The sequence below is a fragment of the Lathyrus oleraceus genome, chromosome 7, assembly GCF_024323335.1.
Source record: "Lathyrus oleraceus cultivar Zhongwan6 chromosome 7, CAAS_Psat_ZW6_1.0, whole genome shotgun sequence".
Classification (NCBI taxonomy): Eukaryota; Viridiplantae; Streptophyta; class Magnoliopsida; order Fabales; family Fabaceae; genus Lathyrus; species Lathyrus oleraceus.
In genome coordinates, this window is record NC_066585.1 from 349077581 (window position 1) to 349098634 (window position 21054).

A 21054-nucleotide genomic window follows, 5' to 3' on the forward strand; every position below is an offset into this window, starting at 1 on the left:
TACATTAGGTAGCTAAGTAATATGTATATGTATATATCATTTTAATTGAAAGACATGCATTTGGAGTTTTTCAACCCATCCTATAATGTTCAAAGCAAACTTAGCAATATTTTCATGTATCCATCAAATAGGTTTCATGTTTCTAATAAAAGTAGCTCTACGTTATTTTTTACAATTTGTTTTTTTTCTTCATAACTTTAACACATCTTTGTCTATATATATAGTCATTTTGTTTCATTATTGTTTTCATGGTCAGTTTTCGAAAATAACATATTATGATATCAATACATTATATTTTTTATATTTAGATTTAAAAAAATCTCAAATATCAATACATTACAATTTAATTCAATAAAATTGATGATAAAAAAACTGCATATTCTCTTGTTTTAGTGTAGAAAACATATTTTAAATTTTAAAAATAAAAAATAAAATAAGTAAATCAATCTAACAATTATGATTTGATGTAGTAAACATTGTCACATTAAGAAGGCTAATATGTTAAACTTATACATTAAGAAACCAAGTAACATGTATATGTATATATCATTTTAATTCAAAGACATGCATTTGGAGTGTTTCAACCCATCCTATAATGTTCAAAGCAAATTTAACTATTTTTTCATGTATCCATCAAATAGGTGTCATGTTTCTAATAAAAGTAGCTCTACGTTAATTTCACAATTTGTTTTGTTTTTCATAACTTTAACATATCTTTGTCTATATAAACTGTCATTTTCTTTATTTCTTTTTTTCATGGTCATTTTTTTAAAACAACATATTATGACATCAATATATTATATTTTAGAATTTTAGATTTAAAAAAACTCAAATATCATTACATCACAATTTAAGTCAATAAAATTAATCATAAAAAATCTGCATATTCTCTTGTTTTAGTGTTTGAAACATATTTTAAATTTAAAAAAGTATAAAATAAATAAATCATTCTACAAATGTTTATTTGGTGTAGTAAACAATGTCATAGTGGGAAGGCTATTATGTTAAAGAAATACATTAGGTGGGTAAGTAATATGTATATGTATATATCATTTTAATTCAAAGACATGCATTTGGAGTTTTTCAACCCATCCTATAATGCTCAAAGAAAACTTAGCTATATTTTCATGTATCCATCAAATAGGTTTCATGTTTCTAATAAAAGTAGCACTACGATATTTTCACAATTTGTTTTGTTTTTCAGAACTTTAATATATCTTTGTCTATATAAACTGTCATTTTCTTTATTTCTTTTTTTCATTGTCATTTTTTTAAAACAACATATTATGATATCAATATATTATATTTTAAATTTTAGATTTAAAAAAACCCAAATATCATTACATCACAATTTAAGTCAATACAATTAATCATAAAAAATCTGCATATTCTCTTGTTTTAGTGTTTGAAACATATTTTAAATTAAAAAAAGTATAAAATAAGTAAATCATTCTACAAATGTTTATTTGGTGTAGTAAACAATGTCATAGTGAGAAGGCTATTATGTTAAAGAAATACATTAGGTAGCTAAGTAATATGTATATGTATATATCATTTTAATTGAAAGACATGCATTTGGAGTTTTTCAACCCATCCTATAATGTTCAAAGCAAACTTAGCAATATTTTCATGTATCCATCAAATAGGTTTCATGTTTCTAATAAAAGTAGCTCTACGTTATTTTTTACAATTTGTTTTTTTTCTTCATAACTTTAACACATCTTTGTGTATATATATAGTCATTTTGTTTCATTATTGTTTTCATGGTCAGTTTTCGAAAATAACATATTATGATATCAATACATTATATTTTTTATATTTAGATTTAAAAAAATCTCAAATATCAATACATTACAATTTAATTCAATAAAATTGATGATAAAAAAAACTGCATATTCTCTTGTTTTAGTGTAGAAAACATATTTTAAATTTTAAAAATAAAAAATAAAATAAGTAAATCAATCTAACAATTATGATTTGATGTAGTAAACATTGTCACATTAAGAAGGCTAATATGTTAAACTTATACATTAAGAAACCAAGTAACATGTATATGTATATATCATTTTAATTCAAAGACATGCATTTGGAGTGTTTCAACCCATCCTATAATGTTCAAAGCAAATTTAACTATTTTTTCATGTATCCATCAAATAGGTGTCATGTTTCTAATAAAAGTAGCTCTACGTTAATTTCACAATTTGTTTTGTTTTTCATAACTTTAACATATCTTTGTCTATATAAACTGTCATTTTCTTTATTTCTTTTTTTCATGGTCATTTTTTTAAAACAACATATTATGACATCAATATATTATATTTTAGAATTTTAGATTTAAAAAAACTCAAATATCATTACATCACAATTTAAGTCAATAAAATTAATCATAAAAAATCTGCATATTCTCTTGTTTTAGTGTTTGAAACATATTTTAAATTTAAAAAAGTATAAAATAAATAAATCATTCTACAAATGTTTATTTGGTGTAGTAAACAATGTCATAGTGGGAAGGCTATTATGTTAAAGAAATACATTAGGTGGGTAAGTAATATGTATATGTATATATCATTTTAATTCAAAGACATGCATTTGGAGTTTTTCAACCCATCCTATAATGCTCAAAGCAAACTTAGCTATATTTTCATGTATCCATCAAATAGGTTTCATGTTTCTAATAAAAGTAGCTCTACGATATTTTCACAATTTGTTTTGTTTTTCAGAACTTTAATATATCTTTGTCTATATAAACTGTCATTTTCTTTATTTCTTTTTTTCATTGTCATTTTTTTAAAACAACATATTATGATATCAATATATTATATTTTAAATTTTAGATTTAAAAAAACCCAAATATCATTACATCACAATTTAAGTCAATAAAATTAATCATAAAAAATCTGCATATTCTCTGGTTTTAGTGTTTAAAACATATTTTAAATTAAAAAAGTATAAAATAAGTAAATCATTCTACAAATGTTTATTTGGTGTAGTAAACAATGTCATAGTGAGAAGGCTATTATGTTAAAGAAATACATTAGGTAGCTAAGTAATATGTATATGTATATATCATTTTAATTGAAAGACATGCATTTGGAGTTTTTCAACCCATCCTATAATGTTCAAAGCAAACTTAGCAATATTTTCATGTATCCATCAAATAGGTTTCATGTTTCTAATAAAAGTAGCTCTACGTTATTTTTTACAATTTGTTTTTTTTCTTCATAACTTTAACACATCTTTGTCTATATATATAGTCATTTTGTTTCATTATTGTTTTCATGGTCAGTTTTCGAAAATAACATATTATGATATCAATACATTATATTTTTTATATTTAGATTTAAAAAAATCTCAAATATCAATACATTACAATTTAATTCAATAAAATTGATGATAAAAAAACTGCATATTCTCTTGTTTTAGTGTAGAAAACATATTTTAAATTTTAAAAATAAAAAATAAAATAAGTAAATCAATCTAACAATTATGATTTGATGTAGTAAACATTGTCACATTAAGAAGGCTAATATGTTAAACTTATACATTAAGAAACCAAGTAACATGTATATGTATATATCATTTTAATTCAAAGACATGCATTTGGGGTGTTTCAACCCATCCTATAATGTTCAAAGCAAATTTAACTATTTTTTCATGTATCCATCAAATAGGTGTCATGTTTCTAATAAAAGTAGCTCTACGTTAATTTCACAATTTGTTTTGGTTTTCATAACTTTAACATATCTTTGTCTATATAAACTGTCATTTTCTTTATTTCTTTTTTTCATGGTCATTTTTTTAAAACAACATATTATGACATCAATATATTATATTTTAGAATTTTAGATTTAAAAAAACTCAAATATCATTACATCACAATTTAAGTCAATAAAATTAATCATAAAAAATCTGCATATTCTCTTGTTTTAGTGTAATACCCCGTATTTCCTTAAATGCCTAAACTCCTATTAAATGAGATCAACTGAGTTCCTATGTGCTCTAAAAGTTGTCAATTGGGATAAATAGAGCAAATAGTGAGTTCAGGTTGACTTAATTAATATTATTTGGAACTGACCTTTTATTAATTAGGACATTTTGGTAACACTAATAATGGGTCAATAGCTCTGGTAGAACAAATATTATGGTTGGTACCATTTAAGATATTTGTTTCCACCACTTTCTAACCACACATATGCTACAAGGCTTGTGGTCCACATGTTACTACCTTATTGTTACCTACCATAAGCCATTTGGTTTCTATGTATTAGAAAGCATAGAAAGAAAGAGGAAGCTTAAGAGAAGAAGGAGAGCAAGGCTAGTGGAGAAGAAGAAGAAGAAGGAAAGCTTGGAACCAACACCGTCATCTTCATCCTCATCTCATCTTCAACAACTTCTCCTCTTCAATTTCTTGAGGTGGGTTCTAGTTAGAAACTTTAGTTTTCTAGAAAAAAATTAGGGTTGTAGAATGTTAGATAAATCATGAATATCCATGCTACAAGATGAATATGTTCTTGCTCTTGTTGATTTTCATGAACATGTGTTGTGATTGGTATGATAATATGATTTGCTATGGTTATGTTATGATGTTGAAATCCTTGTGGTTATGAACATGTAGTGAGGTGGGAGTGTTGGAAGAAGGAGTGTGGGTTTGATTGGAAATGGAGTTACAGAGGAAAATGGTGTTTTGAGAAGTGGAAAACAATGAAAATATGCGTGTTAACCGGTTAACGTATTAGGTTAACCGGTTAACCATTAGCGAATTCACCTTCTGGGCAAATTTCATGCGCGTTAACCGGTTAACGTATTAGGTTGACTTAATTAATATTATTTGGAACTGACCTTTTATTAATTAGGACATTTTGGTAACACTAATAATGGGTCAATAGCTCTGGTAGAACAAATATTATGGTTGGTACCATTTAAGATATTTGTTTCCACCACTTTCTAACCACACATATGCTACAAGGCTTGTGGTCCACATGTTACTACCTTATTGTTACCTACCATAAGCCATTTGGTTTCTATGTATTAGAAAGCATAGAAAGAAAGAGGAAGCTTAAGAGAAGAAGGAGAGCAAGGCTAGTGGAGAAGAAGAAGAAGAAGGAAAGCTTGGAACCAACACCGTCATCTTCATCCTCATCTCATCTTCAACAACTTCTCCTCTTCAATTTCTTGAGGTGGGTTCTAGTTAGAAACTTTAGTTTTCTAGAAAAAAATTAGGGTTGTAGAATGTTAGATAAATCATGAATATCCATGCTACAAGATGAATATGTTCTTGCTCTTGTTGATTTTCATGAACATGTGTTGTGATTGGTATGATAATATGATTTGCTATGGTTATGTTATGATGTTGAAATCCTTGTGGTTATGAACATGTAGTGAGGTGGGAGTGTTGGAAGAAGGAGTGTGGGTTTGATTGGAAATGGAGTTACAGAGGAAAATGGTGTTTTGAGAAGTGGAAAACAATGAAAATATGCGTGTTAACCGGTTAACGTATTAGGTTAACCGGTTAACCATTAGCGAATTCACCTTCTGGGCAAATTTCATGCGCGTTAACCGGTTAACGTATTAGGTTGACTTAATTAATATTATTTGGAACTGACCTTTTATTAATTAGGACATTTTGGTAACACTAATAATGGGTCAATAGCTCTGGTAGAACAAATATTATGGTTGGTACCATTTAAGATATTTGTTTCCACCACTTTCTAACCACACATATGCTACAAGGCTTGTGGTCCACATGTTACTACCTTATTGTTACCTACCATAAGCCATTTGGTTTCTATGTATTAGAAAGCATAGAAAGAAAGAGGAAGCTTAAGAGAAGAAGGAGAGCAAGGCTAGTGGAGAAGAAGAAGAAGAAGGAAAGCTTGGAACCAACACCGTCATCTTCATCCTCATCTCATCTTCAACAACTTCTCCTCTTCAATTTCTTGAGGTGGGTTCTAGTTAGAAACTTTAGTTTTCTAGAAAAAAATTAGGGTTGTAGAATGTTAGATAAATCATGAATATCCATGCTACAAGATGAATATGTTCTTGCTCTTGTTGATTTTCATGAACATGTGTTGTGATTGGTATGATAATATGATTTGCTATGGTTATGTTATGATGTTGAAATCCTTGTGGTTATGAACATGTAGTGAGGTGGGAGTGTTGGAAGAAGGAGTGTGGGTTTGATTGGAAATGGAGTTACAGAGGAAAATGGTGTTTTGAGAAGTGGAAAACAATGAAAATATGCGTGTTAACCGGTTAACGTATTAGGTTAACCGGTTAACCATTAGCGAATTCACCTTCTGGGCAAATTTCATGCGCGTTAACCGGTTAACGTATTAGGTTAACCGGTTAACACTGAACAAAATTTAATTTTCTGTCTGTACAGAATTTGTCACCAAGGGGGTTCGAACCCAGGACCTCCTTGAAACTGTACATGCCTTACCACTAGGCTAGAGAGGTTGTTGTTGAATGCTTATGCAATGAATAAATATTAACCTAAATCTTGATTAAGATAGATTGATGAATTAATTGAGTATTATACCTCCGTTTTGGACACGGCCGGATGCGTTAGAAAGATAACGTAAATGACTATTATTATTATTCCATGTTATAAAATATGATGTGATTTATAAATGCCATGAATTTTATTACGATGAAAATTAAACATGGTTGATATGTTTGATTGTGAAATAACATGATTAAAAACCTTACAAAGGAGAGTGAGGAAATCTAGTAGTATAATATGATTAATAACTTAGAAGGATAATCTAGGTTATGGAACATATGTGAGTTATGTGTATGAGACGCATTGTATGGAACATGCCATGTTATTATTTATGTAATGTGGTGAATGAAGTCACCTGTGATTGATGAATTTTATTATGGTTCATGGAACCAATGATTATGGAACCGATCATGTATTCAAAATGTTTGTTTTCTGTGGTGGTACACATCTCCATTGGTATGCTTAGATGAGTAAGCATTGGGATGTGGGACCAATGATTCGAGCCTCAATTGGGTTTGAGCCCCAACCATGGCGGACATGGGGGAAAGGTGGACACCTAAGTGGGTTAGAGTCCCATACGGTGAAAGATACTCAAAGTGGGTTAGAGTCCCATACGAGTGACGGTTCTTAAAAGTGGGTTAGAGTCCCATAGGGGAACCTGATATCCACCGCGAAAGTCGAATCATACGAGCATGCATGAACCGGGCCTGACTTAGACGTAAGTCCGTTCGGGAATTGATGCGTCGTGATCTGAATAATGATCGTGGTTGAGTTATGAGAACTCAGATGCATGTTGCCATACAATTGCGAGTTGGTTTCCCCATCGCTCAAGTCTTCGTTCCCTTGTTGACTTGAGTTGGATATGAGCTGAATATTGATTAGAAAACCCTGTAGAGCCGAGTGGACCCATAAGATAGGGAACCCACTGAGATTATTATCTCACCCCATGTTGTTGATTATTTTTCAGGTGGTTCTGAGCAGGATAAGGGTAAGGGCAAGATAGAGTGATGTCTTGCTTACCTGAGGACTGGTGGCTTTTCTTCCGCTATGTAGATATTTTTTGAGATCATTGTCTAATGATCTAGATCAGTAGTTTTATTTTGGGCACTCTTATGTACATTTATGCCATATTATGTTATTTTGGGCATGTATTGTATATGTATGATGTGCTTCTAGGCACTTATGTATTTCAGTACCAGTTTTACACTATGTATAATATGTATTCTAGACATATATTATATGTGGGTGTTACAGTTGGTATCAGAGCAGGTCGTATCCTCGACCTAGCCATGAAATATTATAAGTATTCCTTTCTGCCTCACATGTGGGTTGTCATCATTGTCCTTGGTGTTATATTCATAGTATTGAGCCTGATCAACTTAATCCTATTTGTATGACATTCAGGATCATGGCTGACGGACGCAGAGGTCGTGGTAGACCTAGAACCCAGAATTCGGACTCTGAACCGCCAAGTGGTAGTGAAGGTTTTCAATGGCCTCAGTTTATGCAACAAATGCAACAACAACAGAATCAATTCATGCAACAGATGATGCAGCAGTGGAATGGTGGTTTGCATCCTCAGGGAGTTCCACAAGTAGTTGCAGGTGGTAGTTTCCGAGATTTCTTCCGCATGAATCCTCCAGAATTCCATGGTGGGCTGAATCCTGTGAAGGCTCAGGAGTGGATAACCGACATGGAAAGGATTTTTCGGATAGTGCATTGTAGTGAAGAAAATAAGGTTGTGTTTGCCTCTCACATGATGAAGGGTCCAGCTATAAGATGGTGGGAGAGTGCTTCGACTCTTATGACCAATCAAGGAATACCTAGAGATTGGGAGCATTTTAAGACTGTTTTCTTGGATAAGTATTTTCCTAGTTCTTTGAGGACTCAGAAAGAGTTTGAATTTCAACAGCTCAGGCAGGGAGCTATGTCAGTAGCTGCGTATGCTGAAAAGTTCGAAGATATGGCTGCGTATTCTAGACAAGCCGCGTACGCTCCTGATGAGAGGTGGAAGATTGATCAGTTTCTTTTTGGTCTGAGGGGTGAAATTTCTCATAGTGTTTCTCAGAGGGAATTCACTTCTTATGCTGAACTATTAAGACAATGTTATGTGGCTGAGAACAGTTTGAAGAAGGTTCAGGAAGAAAGGGATCGGTTCAGGAGTGGGCAGAGAGACCAAGGAAGGCCAGGCAACCAGTTCAGGCCTAGATCTCAGGCTTTCAAAGGGAAACAAGTGCAACATGCAAAACCTAACCAACCTCCTCAATGTCAGGCATGTAAGAAGTATCACTTTGGAAGATGTGGTGTGAGTGGAATTAGGTGTTTTACTTGTCAGAAGGAGGGACACTTGTCTAGGGAATGCCCTCAGAATAAGAATCAGATGCAGGGGAAGAGTATCGGTCGAGTTTATACCTTGGATGCAAGAAAGACTAAGAGCAACAATGCCTTAATTGCTGGTACGTGTCTCGTCAATGATCATCCTTGTTTTGTATTATTTGATTGTGGGGCGACACACTCTTTTGTATCAATTCGGTGCGTGAAGCGTCTTGGCTTGCAAGCAATTCCTTTGTCTCCTCCTATGGTGGTTACTACTGCCATGGATGATGTGGTTAAGACACCGTTGATTTGTGAAAATTGTTCGCTCTCGGTAAATGGTAGACTTTTTCAGATTGATCTTATTTGTTTACCACTTAAGAAGGTTGATGTGGTTTTGGGGATGGATTGGCTTTCTGCCAACTCGGTGTTTATTGGTTGTGAAGAGAAGTTGATTATCATTCCGTCTAGTGAAGCTACTCCAAAGGATGTGTTAACTACGATCTTGGAAGGTACGGTTGGCATGGTTAATTTCTTATTTGAGAATGAAAAGTCAGTTCTCTTGGCTCTTACCAAGGAATCTAGTGATAATCTGAATGTTACACAAATCCCTGTTGTTTGTGAATTTCCGGAAGTTTTTCCTGAGGATGTCTCCTCTCTTCCTCCTGAAAGGGAAGTGGAATTCTCTATTGATCTGGTACCTGGGACGGCTCCAATCTCCGTCTCTCCGTATCGCATGGCGCCACTAGAGTTGAGAGAGTTGAAGAATCAATTGGAAGAGTTGCTAACTAAGCATTTTATCCGACCTAGTGTCTCACCATGGGGAGCTCCAGTGTTACTAGTAAAGAAGAAGGACGGTAGTATGCGGTTGTGTATTGATTATCGTCAATTGAATAAAGTTACCATCAAGAACAAGTACCCTCTGCCTCGGATAGACGATTTGTTAGATCAGTTGAAAGGAGCCTGCGTGTTCTCGAAGATTGATCTGCGATCGGGCTATCATCAAATAAGAGTTAAGAGTTCGGATGTGCCGAAGACCGCATTTAGAACCCGATATGGCCATTATGAGTTCCTTGTAATGCCGTTTGGTGTAACGAATGCCCCAGCTGTTTTCATGGACTATATGAATCGGATATTCCAACCCTACTTGGACCAGTTCGTGGTGATATTTATTGATGACATTCTTATTTATTCTCGTACTCCTCAAGAGCACGAAGAACACTTAAGGATTGTTCTATCAGTACTGCAAGAGAAACAACTGTTTGCCAAGTTAAGTAAGTGTGAATTTTGGATGAACGAAGTGAGGTTTCTTGGTCATGTGATATCACAAGGAGGAGTATCGGTGGATCCATCTAAAGTTGAAGCGGTTATTAATTGGGAAAGACCGAAGAATGCTTCCGAAGTCAGAAGTTTCTTAGGTTTGGCAGGTTACTACCGAAGGTTTATAAAGGGATTTTCACAGATAGCGTTACCAATGACTAGACTTACCCGAAAGGAAATTTCTTTCAAATGGGATTCGAAGTGTGAGAAGAGTTTTATGAGTTTGAAGGAGAAGCTGACGACTGCCCCTGTTTTAGTCATCCCTGATCCTAGTAAGTCTTATGAAGTATTTTGTGACGCCTCTAAGAAAGGATTAGGAGGGGTGTTAATGCAAAATGGTCAAGTTGTAGCCTATGCCTCCCATCAGTTGAAGCCTCATGAAGAGAACTACCCAACTCATGATCTTGAACTGGCTGCTGTTGTCTTTGTATTGAAAGTTTGGAGACACTACTTGTATGGGGTGCATTTTCAGATGTTTAGTGACCACAAGAGTTTGAAATACTTATTTGACCAGAAGGAGTTAAACATGAGACAGAGGAGATGGATGGAATACTTGAAGGACTATGATTTTGAGCTTAAGTATCACCCAGGGAAGGCGAATAAGGTTGCGGATGCCTTGAGTCGGAAAGAGATACATAAAGCTGAGTTGATGATGTTGGAATATGCGTTGTTGGAAAAGTTCCGAGATCTCAATCTTCAGTTTAGTTGGACGCAGAATGGTGTAATAATGGGAAATTTGAATATTACCTCTAACCTAAGGGAAGAGATCCGACAAGGACAAATGATAGATGAGAGATTGCAAGAGATGTCAACTCAACCAGGTTTCACTCAGTCACCGGACAAAGTTGTTCTGTTTAATCAAAGGATTTGTGTTCCGGATGATGTAGAGCTAAAAAGGAAAGTTTTAAAGGAAGCTCACAAAGGGGCGTTTACTATACATCCAGGTTCATCAAAGATGTATCAAGACTTGAAGAAGGACTATTGGTGGCCTGGAATGAAAAGGGATATCGCAGAGTATGTGTCAGAATGCATTGTATGCCAACAGGTAAAGATTGAACATCAGAAGCCAGGTGGGTTATTACAGCCTTTAGAAATTCCAGTTTGGAAATGGGATAGTATTTCAATGGATTTTGCGGTAGGGTTGCCTCGGACCCAAGGTGGCTATGATTCAATTTGGGTGATTGTGGATCGGTTGACTAAGTCCGCACACTTTTTGGCCGTGAAGACTACTTACAAGGCAAGTCATCTTGCACGGTTGTTCATTTCAGAAATTGTTAGGTTGCACGGTGTTCCTACTAGCATTGTGTCCGATAGAGACCCAAAGTTTACTTCAAGGTTTTGGAGAGCATTCCAACAGGCTATGGGATCGAGATTGTGTTTAAGTACCTCTAATCATCCCCAGACAGATGGTCAGACTGAACGGACAATACAGACGCTGGAAGATATGTTAAGAGCTTGTGTACTTGAAAGTGGGGGGAATTGGAAGGAGCTTTTACCATTGATTGAATTCGCATATAACAATACTTATCATGCAAGTATTGGGATGGCCCCTTATGAAGCTTTGTATGGACGGAAATGTAGAACACCTTTATGTTGGACAGAAGTTGGCGAAGAAAGGATCTTAGGACCAGAGATTATTCAAGAGACAACGGAAAAGATAAAGATGGTCCGTGATAAGTTAAAGAAAGCACAAGATCGCCAAAAGAGCTATGCGGATCACAGGAGAAGACCTTTGGAATTTGATGAAGGTGACCATGTATTTTTGAAGGTGACTCCGAGGTTGAGATTGAAAGGACCGTTTAAGTCACGGAAGCTAACTCCGAGATACATAGGGCCATACCAGATTATAGAGAGAATTGGAGAAGTAGCCTACAGATTAGCCTTACCACCTTCTCTATCAGAAATGCATGATGTTCTTCACGTATCTCAACTCAGGAAGTTCATTCCAGATTCTCTTCAGCCTATTCTTCCAAGTTCAGTAGAAGTAGAAGCAGATCTGACCTTCGAACCTCTACCAAGTTGCATTACAGGACGAGAAGTTAAGGTGTTAAGGAATAAGGAGATTCCTCTTGTTAAAGTTCAGTGGGATGAATCACACCCAGGCGACGCCACCTGGGAACTAGAGTCAGAAATGCGAGAAGCTTACCCTCATCTTTTCCAGGTAATATTTAAATTCGAGGACGAATTTTATTTAAGGGGGGGAGGATGTAATACCCCGTATTTCCTTAAATGCCTAAACTCCTATTAATTGAGATCAACTGAGTTCCTATGTGCTCTAAAAGTTGTCAATTGGGATAAATAGAGCAAATAGTGAGTTCAGGTTGACTTAATTAATATTATTTGGAACTGACCTTTTATTAATTAGGACATTTTGGTAACACTAATAATGGGTCAATAGCTCTGGTAGAACAAATATTATGGTTGGTACCACTTAAGATATTTGTTTCCACCACTTTCTAACCACACATATGCTACAAGGCTTGTGGTCCACATGTTACTACCTTATTGTTACCTACCATAAGCCATTTGGTTTCTATGTATTAGAAAGCATAGAAAGAAAGAGGAAGCTTAAGAGAAGAAGGAGAGCAAGGCTAGTGGAGAAGAAGAAGAAGAAGAAGAAGGAAAGCTTGGAACCAACACCGTCATCTTCATCCTCATCTCATCTTCAACAACTTCTCCTCTTCAATTTCTTGAGGTGGGTTCTAGTTAGAAACTTTAGTTTTCTAGAAAAAAATTAGGGTTGTAGAATGTTAGATAAATCATGAATATCCATGCTACAAGATGAATATGTTCTTGCTCTTGTTGATTTTCATGAACATGTGTTGTGATTGGTATGATAATATGATTTGCTATGGTTATGTTATGATGTTGAAATCCTTGTGGTTATGAACATGTAGTGAGGTGGGAGTGTTGGAAGAAGGAGTGTGGGTTTGATTGGAAATGGAGTTACAGAGGAAAATGGTGTTTTGAGAAGTGGAAAACAATGAAAATTTAATACTGAACAAAATTTAATTTTCTGTCTGTACAGAATTTGTCACCAAGGGGGTTCGAACCCAGGACCTCCTTGAAACTGTACATGCCTTACCACTAGGCTAGAGAGGTTGTTGTTGAATGCTTATGCAATGAATAAATATTAACCTAAATCTTGATTAAGATAGATTGATGAATTAATTGAGTATTATACCTCCGTTTTGGACACGGCCGGATGCGTTAGAAAGATAACGTAAATGACTATTATTATTATTCCATGTTATAAAATATGATGTGATTTATAAATGCCATGAATTTTATTACGATGAAAATTAAACATGGTTGATATGTTTGATTGTGAAATAACATGATTAAAAACCTTACAAAGGAGAGTGAGGAAATCTAGTAGTATAATATGATTAATAACTTAGAAGGATAATCTAGGTTATGGAACATATGTGAGTTATGTGTATGAGACGCATTGTATGGAACATGCCATGTTATTATTTATGTAATGTGGTGAATGAAGTCACCTGTGATTGATGAATTTTATTATGGTTCATGGAACCAATGATTATGGAACCGATCATGTATTCAAAATGTTTGTTTTCTGTGGTGGTACACATCTCCATTGGTATGCTTAGATGAGTAAGCATTGGGATGTGGGACCAATGATTCGAGCCTCAATTGGGTTTGAGCCCCAACCATGGCGGACATGGGGGAAAGGTGGACACCTAAGTGGGTTAGAGTCCCATACGGTGAAAGATACTCAAAGTGGGTTAGAGTCCCATACGAGTGACGGTTCTTAAAAGTGGGTTAGAGTCCCATAGGGGAACCTGATATCCACCGCGAAAGTCGAATCATACGAGCATGCATGAACCGGGCCTGACTTAGACGTAAGTCCGTTCGGGAATTGATGCGTCGTGATCTGAATAATGATCGTGGTTGAGTTATGAGAACTCAGATGCATGTTGCCATACAATTGCGAGTTGGTTTCCCCATCGCTCAAGTCTTCGTTCCCTTGTTGACTTGAGTTGGATATGAGCTGAATATTGATTAGAAAACCCTGTAGAGCCGAGTGGACCCATAAGATAGGGAACCCACTGAGATTATTATCTCACCCCATGTTGTTGATTATTTTTCAGGTGGTTCTGAGCAGGATAAGGGTAAGGGCAAGATAGAGTGATGTCTTGCTTACCTGAGGACTGGTGGCTTTTCTTCCGCTATGTAGATATTTTTTGAGATCATTGTCTAATGATCTAGATCAGTAGTTTTATTTTGGGCACTCTTATGTACATTTATGCCATATTATGTTATTTTGGGCATGTATTGTATATGTATGATGTGCTTCTAGGCACTTATGTATTTCAGTACCAGTTTTACACTATGTATAATATGTATTCTAGACATATATTATATGTGGGTGTTACATTTAGTGTTTGAAACATATTTTAAATTTAAAAAAGTATAAAATAAATAAATCATTCTACAAATGTTTATTTGGTGTAGTAAACAATGTCATAGTGGGAAGGCTATTATGTTAAAGAAATACATTAGGTGGGTAAGTAATATGTATATGTATATATCATTTTAATTCAAAGACATGCATTTGGAGTTTTTCAACCCATCCTATAATGCTCAAAGCAAACTTAGCTATATTTTCATGTATCCATCAAATAGGTTTCATGTTTCTAATAAAAGTAGCTCTACGATATTTTCACAATTTGTTTTGTTTTTCAGAACTTTAATATATCTTTGTCTATATAAACTGTCATTTTCTTTATTTCTTTTTTTCATTGTCATTTTTTTAAAACAACATATTATGATATCAATATATTATATTTTAAATTTTAGATTTAAAAAAACCCAAATATCATTACATCACAATTTAAGTCAATAAAATTAATCATAAAAAATCTGCATATTCTCTGGTTTTAGTGTTTAAAACATATTTTAAATTAAAAAAAGTATAAAATAAGTAAATCATTCTACAAATGTTTATTTGGTGTAGTAAACAATGTCATAGTGAGAAGGCTATTATGTTAAAGAAATACATTAGGTAGCTAAGTAATATGTATATGTATATATCATTTTAATTCAAAGACATGCATTTGGAGTTTTTCAACCCATCCTATAATGTTCAAAGCAAACTTAGCAATATTTTTATGTATCCATCAAATAGGTTTCATGTTTCTAATAAAAGTAGCTCTACGTTATTTTTTACAATTTGTTTTTTTTCTTCATAACTTTAACACATCTTTGTCTATATATATTGTAATATCCCATATTCCCTTAAATGCTCAATTAGTTGTCAGTTGAGATCAATTGAGTACCTGTGTACTATATCTTTTGTTAGCTGTAACAATTAGAGCTCCTTTATGCTCTAAATGTTGTCAATTGGGACCAATAGAGTAACCAGTGAACTCTGAAGGGATTAATTATTAATAAAGAGACAGACCAATATTAATAAGTACAATAGATGACATTTTTGGTAACATTAATAATTGGTCAATTGGTGTTGGAAGATGAAATATCAATTGGGATATTTTGATTACTACTTAATATTATATATTATATATATTATATATGTAATGTATTATGTGTGGTAAAGGAAAGAAAAGAAGAAAGGATAAGAATAGAAGAAGAGAGAAAGAGAGTTATCAGAAAGAAAAAGAAAGAGAGAAGAAGAAAAAGAGAAAGAAAGAGGAAAAGAAGAAAGAGAAAGAGGAAGAAGAGAAGAAGAGGAAGGAAGGAAGAAGATGGAAAATCATCTTCATCATCTCATCTTCATCATCACCAACTTCATCTTCTTTTACTAGGTGAGTTCTTAGATAGTTTTAGCCTTTAGGGGAAAATAATCTATATTTGTGGGGTTAGGGTTTGTGTGAATTTGTGATAAACTTGTTGTGTTCATACTCCCTATCCGTGCTATGTGTTGATATCATGTTGATTGTTGTGGAAAAATCATGTTATATGAAAATTGTAGGCAAAAATGGTATATGGAAAGGAAAATAAAAGAGGAGTTAATTAAGGAAAGAAGTTACTGAGAGAATTAATGGAAATTGGAATTTTTCCCATTTTTTAAGGTGTTAACCGGTTAACGGTATGAGGTAACCGGTTAACGCGTAGCAAAACTCACTTTCTGGGCAGTTTTGTGAGTGGTTAACCGGTTAACGGTGGGCAGTTTTGTGAGTGGTTAACCGGTTAACCACAATTAGAGCTCCTTTATGCTCTAAATGTTGTCAATTGGGACCAATAGAGTAACCAGTGAACTCTGAAGGGATTAATTATTAATAAAGAGACAGACCAATATTAATAAGTACAATAGATGACATTTTTGGTAACATTAATAATTGGTCAATTGGTGTTGGAAGATGAAATATCAATTGGGATATTTTGATTACTACTTAATATTATATATTATATATATTATATATGTAATGTATTATGTGTGGTAAAGGAAAGAAAAGAAGAAAGGATAAGAATAGAAGAAGAGAGAAAGAGAGTTATCAGAAAGAAAAAGAAAGAGAGAAGAAGAAAAAGAGAAAGAAAGAGGAAAAGAAGAAAGAGAAAGAGGAAGAAGAGAAGAAGAGGAAGGAAGGAAGAAGATGGAAAATCATCTTCATCATCTCATCTTCATCATCACCAACTTCATCTTCTTCTACTAGGTGAGTTCTTAGATAGTTTTAGCCTTTGGGGGAAAATAATCTATATTTGTGGGGTTAGGGTTTGTGTGAATTTGTGATAAACTTGTTGTGTTCATACTCCCTATCCGTGCTATGTGTTGATATCATGTTGATTGTTGTGGAAAAATCATGTTATATGAAAATTGTAGGCAAAAATGGTATATGGAAAGGAAAATAAAAGAGGAGTTAATTAAGGAAAGAAGTTACTGAGAGAATTAATGGAAATTGGAATTTTTCCCATTTTTTAAGGTGTTAACCGGTTGAGTTTTGCTACGCGTTAACCGGTTAACGGTTTAGGTTAACCGGTTAACACTGAACTGTACATGCCTTACCACTAGGCTAGAGAGGTTGTTGTTGAATGCTTATGCAATGAATAAATATTAATCTAAATCTTGATTAAGATAGATTAATGAATTAATTGAGCGTTATAACTCCGTTTTGGATGCGGACGGATGCATTAGTAAGATAATGAAAAAGGCTATTATTATGATATCATATTATAGTATATTATGTGTCTTACAAATTAAATGAATTATATTTATGATGGGTGTTAAACATGGTTGATATGGTTGATTGTGAAATAACATGACTAAAGATAACGTAAAGGACTATTATTATTGTTCCATGTTATAAAATAGTATGTGATTTATAAATGCCATGAATTTTATCATGATGAAATTAAATATTGTTGTTATGTGGAAGGTGAAATAACACGATTAAAAACCTTACAAAGATGAGTGAGGAAACCTAGAAGAATAATTTGATTAATAACCTAGAAAGATAATCTAGGTTATGGAACATGTGAGATGCATGTATGAGAATACGGTATTCATTCATACGACGCTTATGTGAGGTCGTGGACGAATTGTTGCCATGATTGAGAATGAGACGCATTGTATGGAACATGCCATGTTATTATTTGTGTATTATTATTATTTGTGTATTATGGTGAATGAAGTCACCTATGATTGATGAATTTGTTATGGTTCGTGGAACCAATGTTTTGTGGAACCGATCATGTATTCAGAATGTGTGTTTCTGTGATGGTACACATCTCTATTGGTATGCTTAAACGTGTAAGCATTGGGATGTGGGACCAATGATTCGAGCCTTAATTGGGTTTGAGCCCCAACCATGGCGGACATGGGGGAAAGGTGGACACCTAAGTGGGTTAGAGTCCCATACGGTGAAAGATACTCAAAGTGGGTTAGAGTCCCATACGAGTGATGGTTCTTAAAAGTGGGTTAGAGTCCCCACCGCGAAAGTCGAATCATACGGACATGCGTGAACCAAGCCTTGGCCTAGACGTAGGTCCGGTTGGGGATCGATGTTGCGTGAATCTGAATAATGATCGTGGTTGAGTTATGAGAACTCAGATGCATGTTGCCATACAATTGCGAGTTAGTTCCCCATCGTTCAAGTCTTCGTTCCCTTGTTGACTTGAGTTGGATATGAGTTGAATATCGATTAGAATACCCTGTAGAGCCGAGTGGACCCATAGGATAGGAGAACTCACTGAGATTATTATCTCATCCCATCATTGTTGTTATTTTTCAGGTATTCTTTACAGGTTGGATCTAAGAGAAACTATTATGGATGTTTCAAGGGTTGCTGTTCATTATGATCTTCCGCTGTGGGGTTGTGTGCAATGAAGATATTGTACATAGTTCTTAGATTTTTTATTGTTTAGGCATTATTGTATAACATGTTCCATTGATGTTTTAGTTTGGACATGTATACATATTGATGCCATTAGGCACTTATGTTGTGACAGTACCAAAATTTAACACTTGTATGATATTATACGGGTTGTTACATATATAGTCATTTTGTTTCATTATTGTTTTCATGGTCAGTTTTCGAAAATAACATATTATGATATCAATACATTATATTTTTTATATTTAGATTTAAAAAAATCTCAAATATCAATACATTACAATTTAATTCAATAAAATTGATGATAAAAAAACTGCATATTCTCTTGTTTTAGTCTAGAAAACATATTTTAAATTTTAAAAATAAAAAATAAAATAAGTAAATCAATCTAACAATTATGATTTGATGTAGTAAACATTGTCACATTAAGAAGGCTAATATGTTAAACTTATACATTAAGAAACCAAGTAACATGTATATGTATATATCATTTTAATTCAAAGACATGCATTTGGAGTGTTTCAACCCATCCTATAATGTTCAAAGCAAATTTAACTATTTTTTCATGTATCCATCAAATAGGTGTCATGTTTCTAATAAAAGTAGCTCTACGTTAATTTCACAATTTGTTTTGTTTTTCATAACTTTAACATATCTTTGTCTATATAAACTGTCATTTTCTTTATTTCTTTTTTTCATGGTCATTTTTTTAAAACAACATATTATGACATCAATATATTATATTTTAGAATTTTAGATTTAAAAAAAACTCAAATATCATTACATCACAATTTAAGTCAATAAAATTAATCATAAAAAATCTGCATATTCTCTTGTTTTAGTGTTTGAAACATATTTTAAATTTAAAAAAGTATAAAATAAATAAATCATTCTACAAATGTTTATTTGGTGTAGTAAACAATGTCATAGTGGGAAGGCTATTATGTTAAAGAAATACATTAGGTGGGTAAGTAATATGTATATGTATATATCATTTTAATTCAAAGACATGCATTTGGAGTTTTTCAACCCATCCTATAATGCTCAAAGCAAACTTAGCTATATTTTCATGTATCCATCAAATAGGTTTCATGTTTCTAATAAAAGTAGCTCTACGATATTTTCACAAATTGTTTTGTTTTTCAGAACTTTAATATATCTTTGTCTATATAAACTGTCATTTTCTTTATTTCTTTTTTTCATTGTCATTTTTTTAAAACAACATATTATGATATCAATATATTATATTTTAAATTTTAGATTTAAAAAAACCCAAATATCATTACATCACAATATAAGTCAATAAAATTAATCATAAAAAATCTGCATATTCTCTGGTTTTAGTGTTTGAAACATATTTTAAATTAAAAAAAGTATAAAATAAGTAAATCATTCTACAAATGTTTATTTGGTGTAGTAAACAATGTCATAGTGAGAAGGCTATTATGTTAAAGAAATACATTAGGTAGCTAAGTAATATGTATATGTATATATCATTTTAATTCAAAGACATGCATTTGGAGTTTTTCAACCCATCCTATAATGTTCAAAGCAAACTTAGCAATATTTTCATGTATCCATCAAATAGGTTTCATGTTTCTAATAAAAGTAGCTCTACGTTATTTTTTACAATTTGTTTTTTTTCTTCATAACTTTAACACATCTTTGTCTATATATATAGTCATTTTGTTTCATTATTGTTTTCATGGTCAGTTTTCGAAAATAACATATTATGATATCAATACATTATATTTTTTATATTTAGATTTAAAAAAATCTCAAATATCAATACATTACAATTTAATTCAATAAAATTGATGATAAAAAAACTGCATATTCTCTTGTTTTAGTGTAGAAAACATATTTTAAATTTTAAAAATAAAAAATAAAATAAGTAAATCAATCTAACAGTTATGATTTGATGTAGTAAACATTGTCACATTAAGAAGGCTAATATGTTAAACTTATACATTAAGAAACCAAGTAACATGTATATGTATATATCATTTTAATTCAAAGACATGCATTTGGAGTGTTTCAACCCATCCTATAAGGTTCAAAGCAAATTTAACTATTTTTTCATGTATCCATCAAATAGGTGTCATGTTTCTAATAAAAGTAGCTCTACGTTAATTTCACAATTTGTTTTGTTTTTCATAACTTTAACATATCTTTGTCTATATAAACTGTCATTTTCTTTATTTCTTTTTTTCATGGTCATTTTTTTAAAACAACATATTATGACATCAATATATTATATTTTAGAATTTTAGATTTAAAAAAACTCAAATATCATTACATCACAATTTAAGTCAATAAAATTAATCATAAAAAATCTGCATATTCTCTTGTTTTAGTGTTTGAAACATATTTTAAATTTAAAAAAGTATAAAATAAATAAATCATTCTACAAATGTTTATTTGGTGTAGTAAACAATGTCATAGTGGGAAGGCGATTATGTTAAAGAAATACATTAGGTGGGTAAGTAATATGTATATGCATATATCATTTTAATTCAAAGACATGCATTTGGAGTTTTTCAACCCATCCTATAATGCTCAAAGCAAACTTAGCTATATTTTCATGTATCCATCAAATAGGTT

At 32.6% G+C, this 21054-nt stretch overlaps 1 protein-coding gene and 2 long non-coding RNA genes across 5 annotated transcripts; all 3 read left to right on the forward strand.

Annotated features, from left to right (window-relative positions):
* Positions 1–4302: 4302 nt before the first annotated feature.
* On the forward strand, positions 4303–7733 carry LOC127103685 (uncharacterized). Of its 3 annotated transcripts, none has more exons than XR_007794787.1 (2): positions 4303–4413; positions 7470–7733. It is a non-coding gene; the product is annotated as an uncharacterized LOC127103685 (long non-coding RNA). The 3 variants fall into 3 exon arrangements; XR_007794788.1 differs by lacking the exon at positions 4303–4413 and adding an exon at positions 5067–5177; XR_007794789.1 differs by lacking the exon at positions 4303–4413 and adding an exon at positions 5831–5941.
* Positions 7734–7910: 177 nt separating this feature from the next.
* On the forward strand, positions 7911–9175 carry LOC127103770 (uncharacterized). Its single transcript, XM_051041002.1, has 2 exons — positions 7911–8958; positions 9171–9175. Exons 1-2 carry the CDS (start codon positions 7911–7913, stop codon positions 9173–9175), a joined length of 1053 nt encoding a protein of 350 aa, XP_050896959.1.
* A 3540-nt stretch (positions 9176–12715) lies between these two features.
* On the forward strand, positions 12716–14514 carry LOC127103686 (uncharacterized). Its single transcript, XR_007794790.1, has 2 exons — positions 12716–12830; positions 14251–14514. It is a non-coding gene; the product is annotated as an uncharacterized LOC127103686 (long non-coding RNA).
* Positions 14515–21054: the final 6540 nt, after the last annotated feature.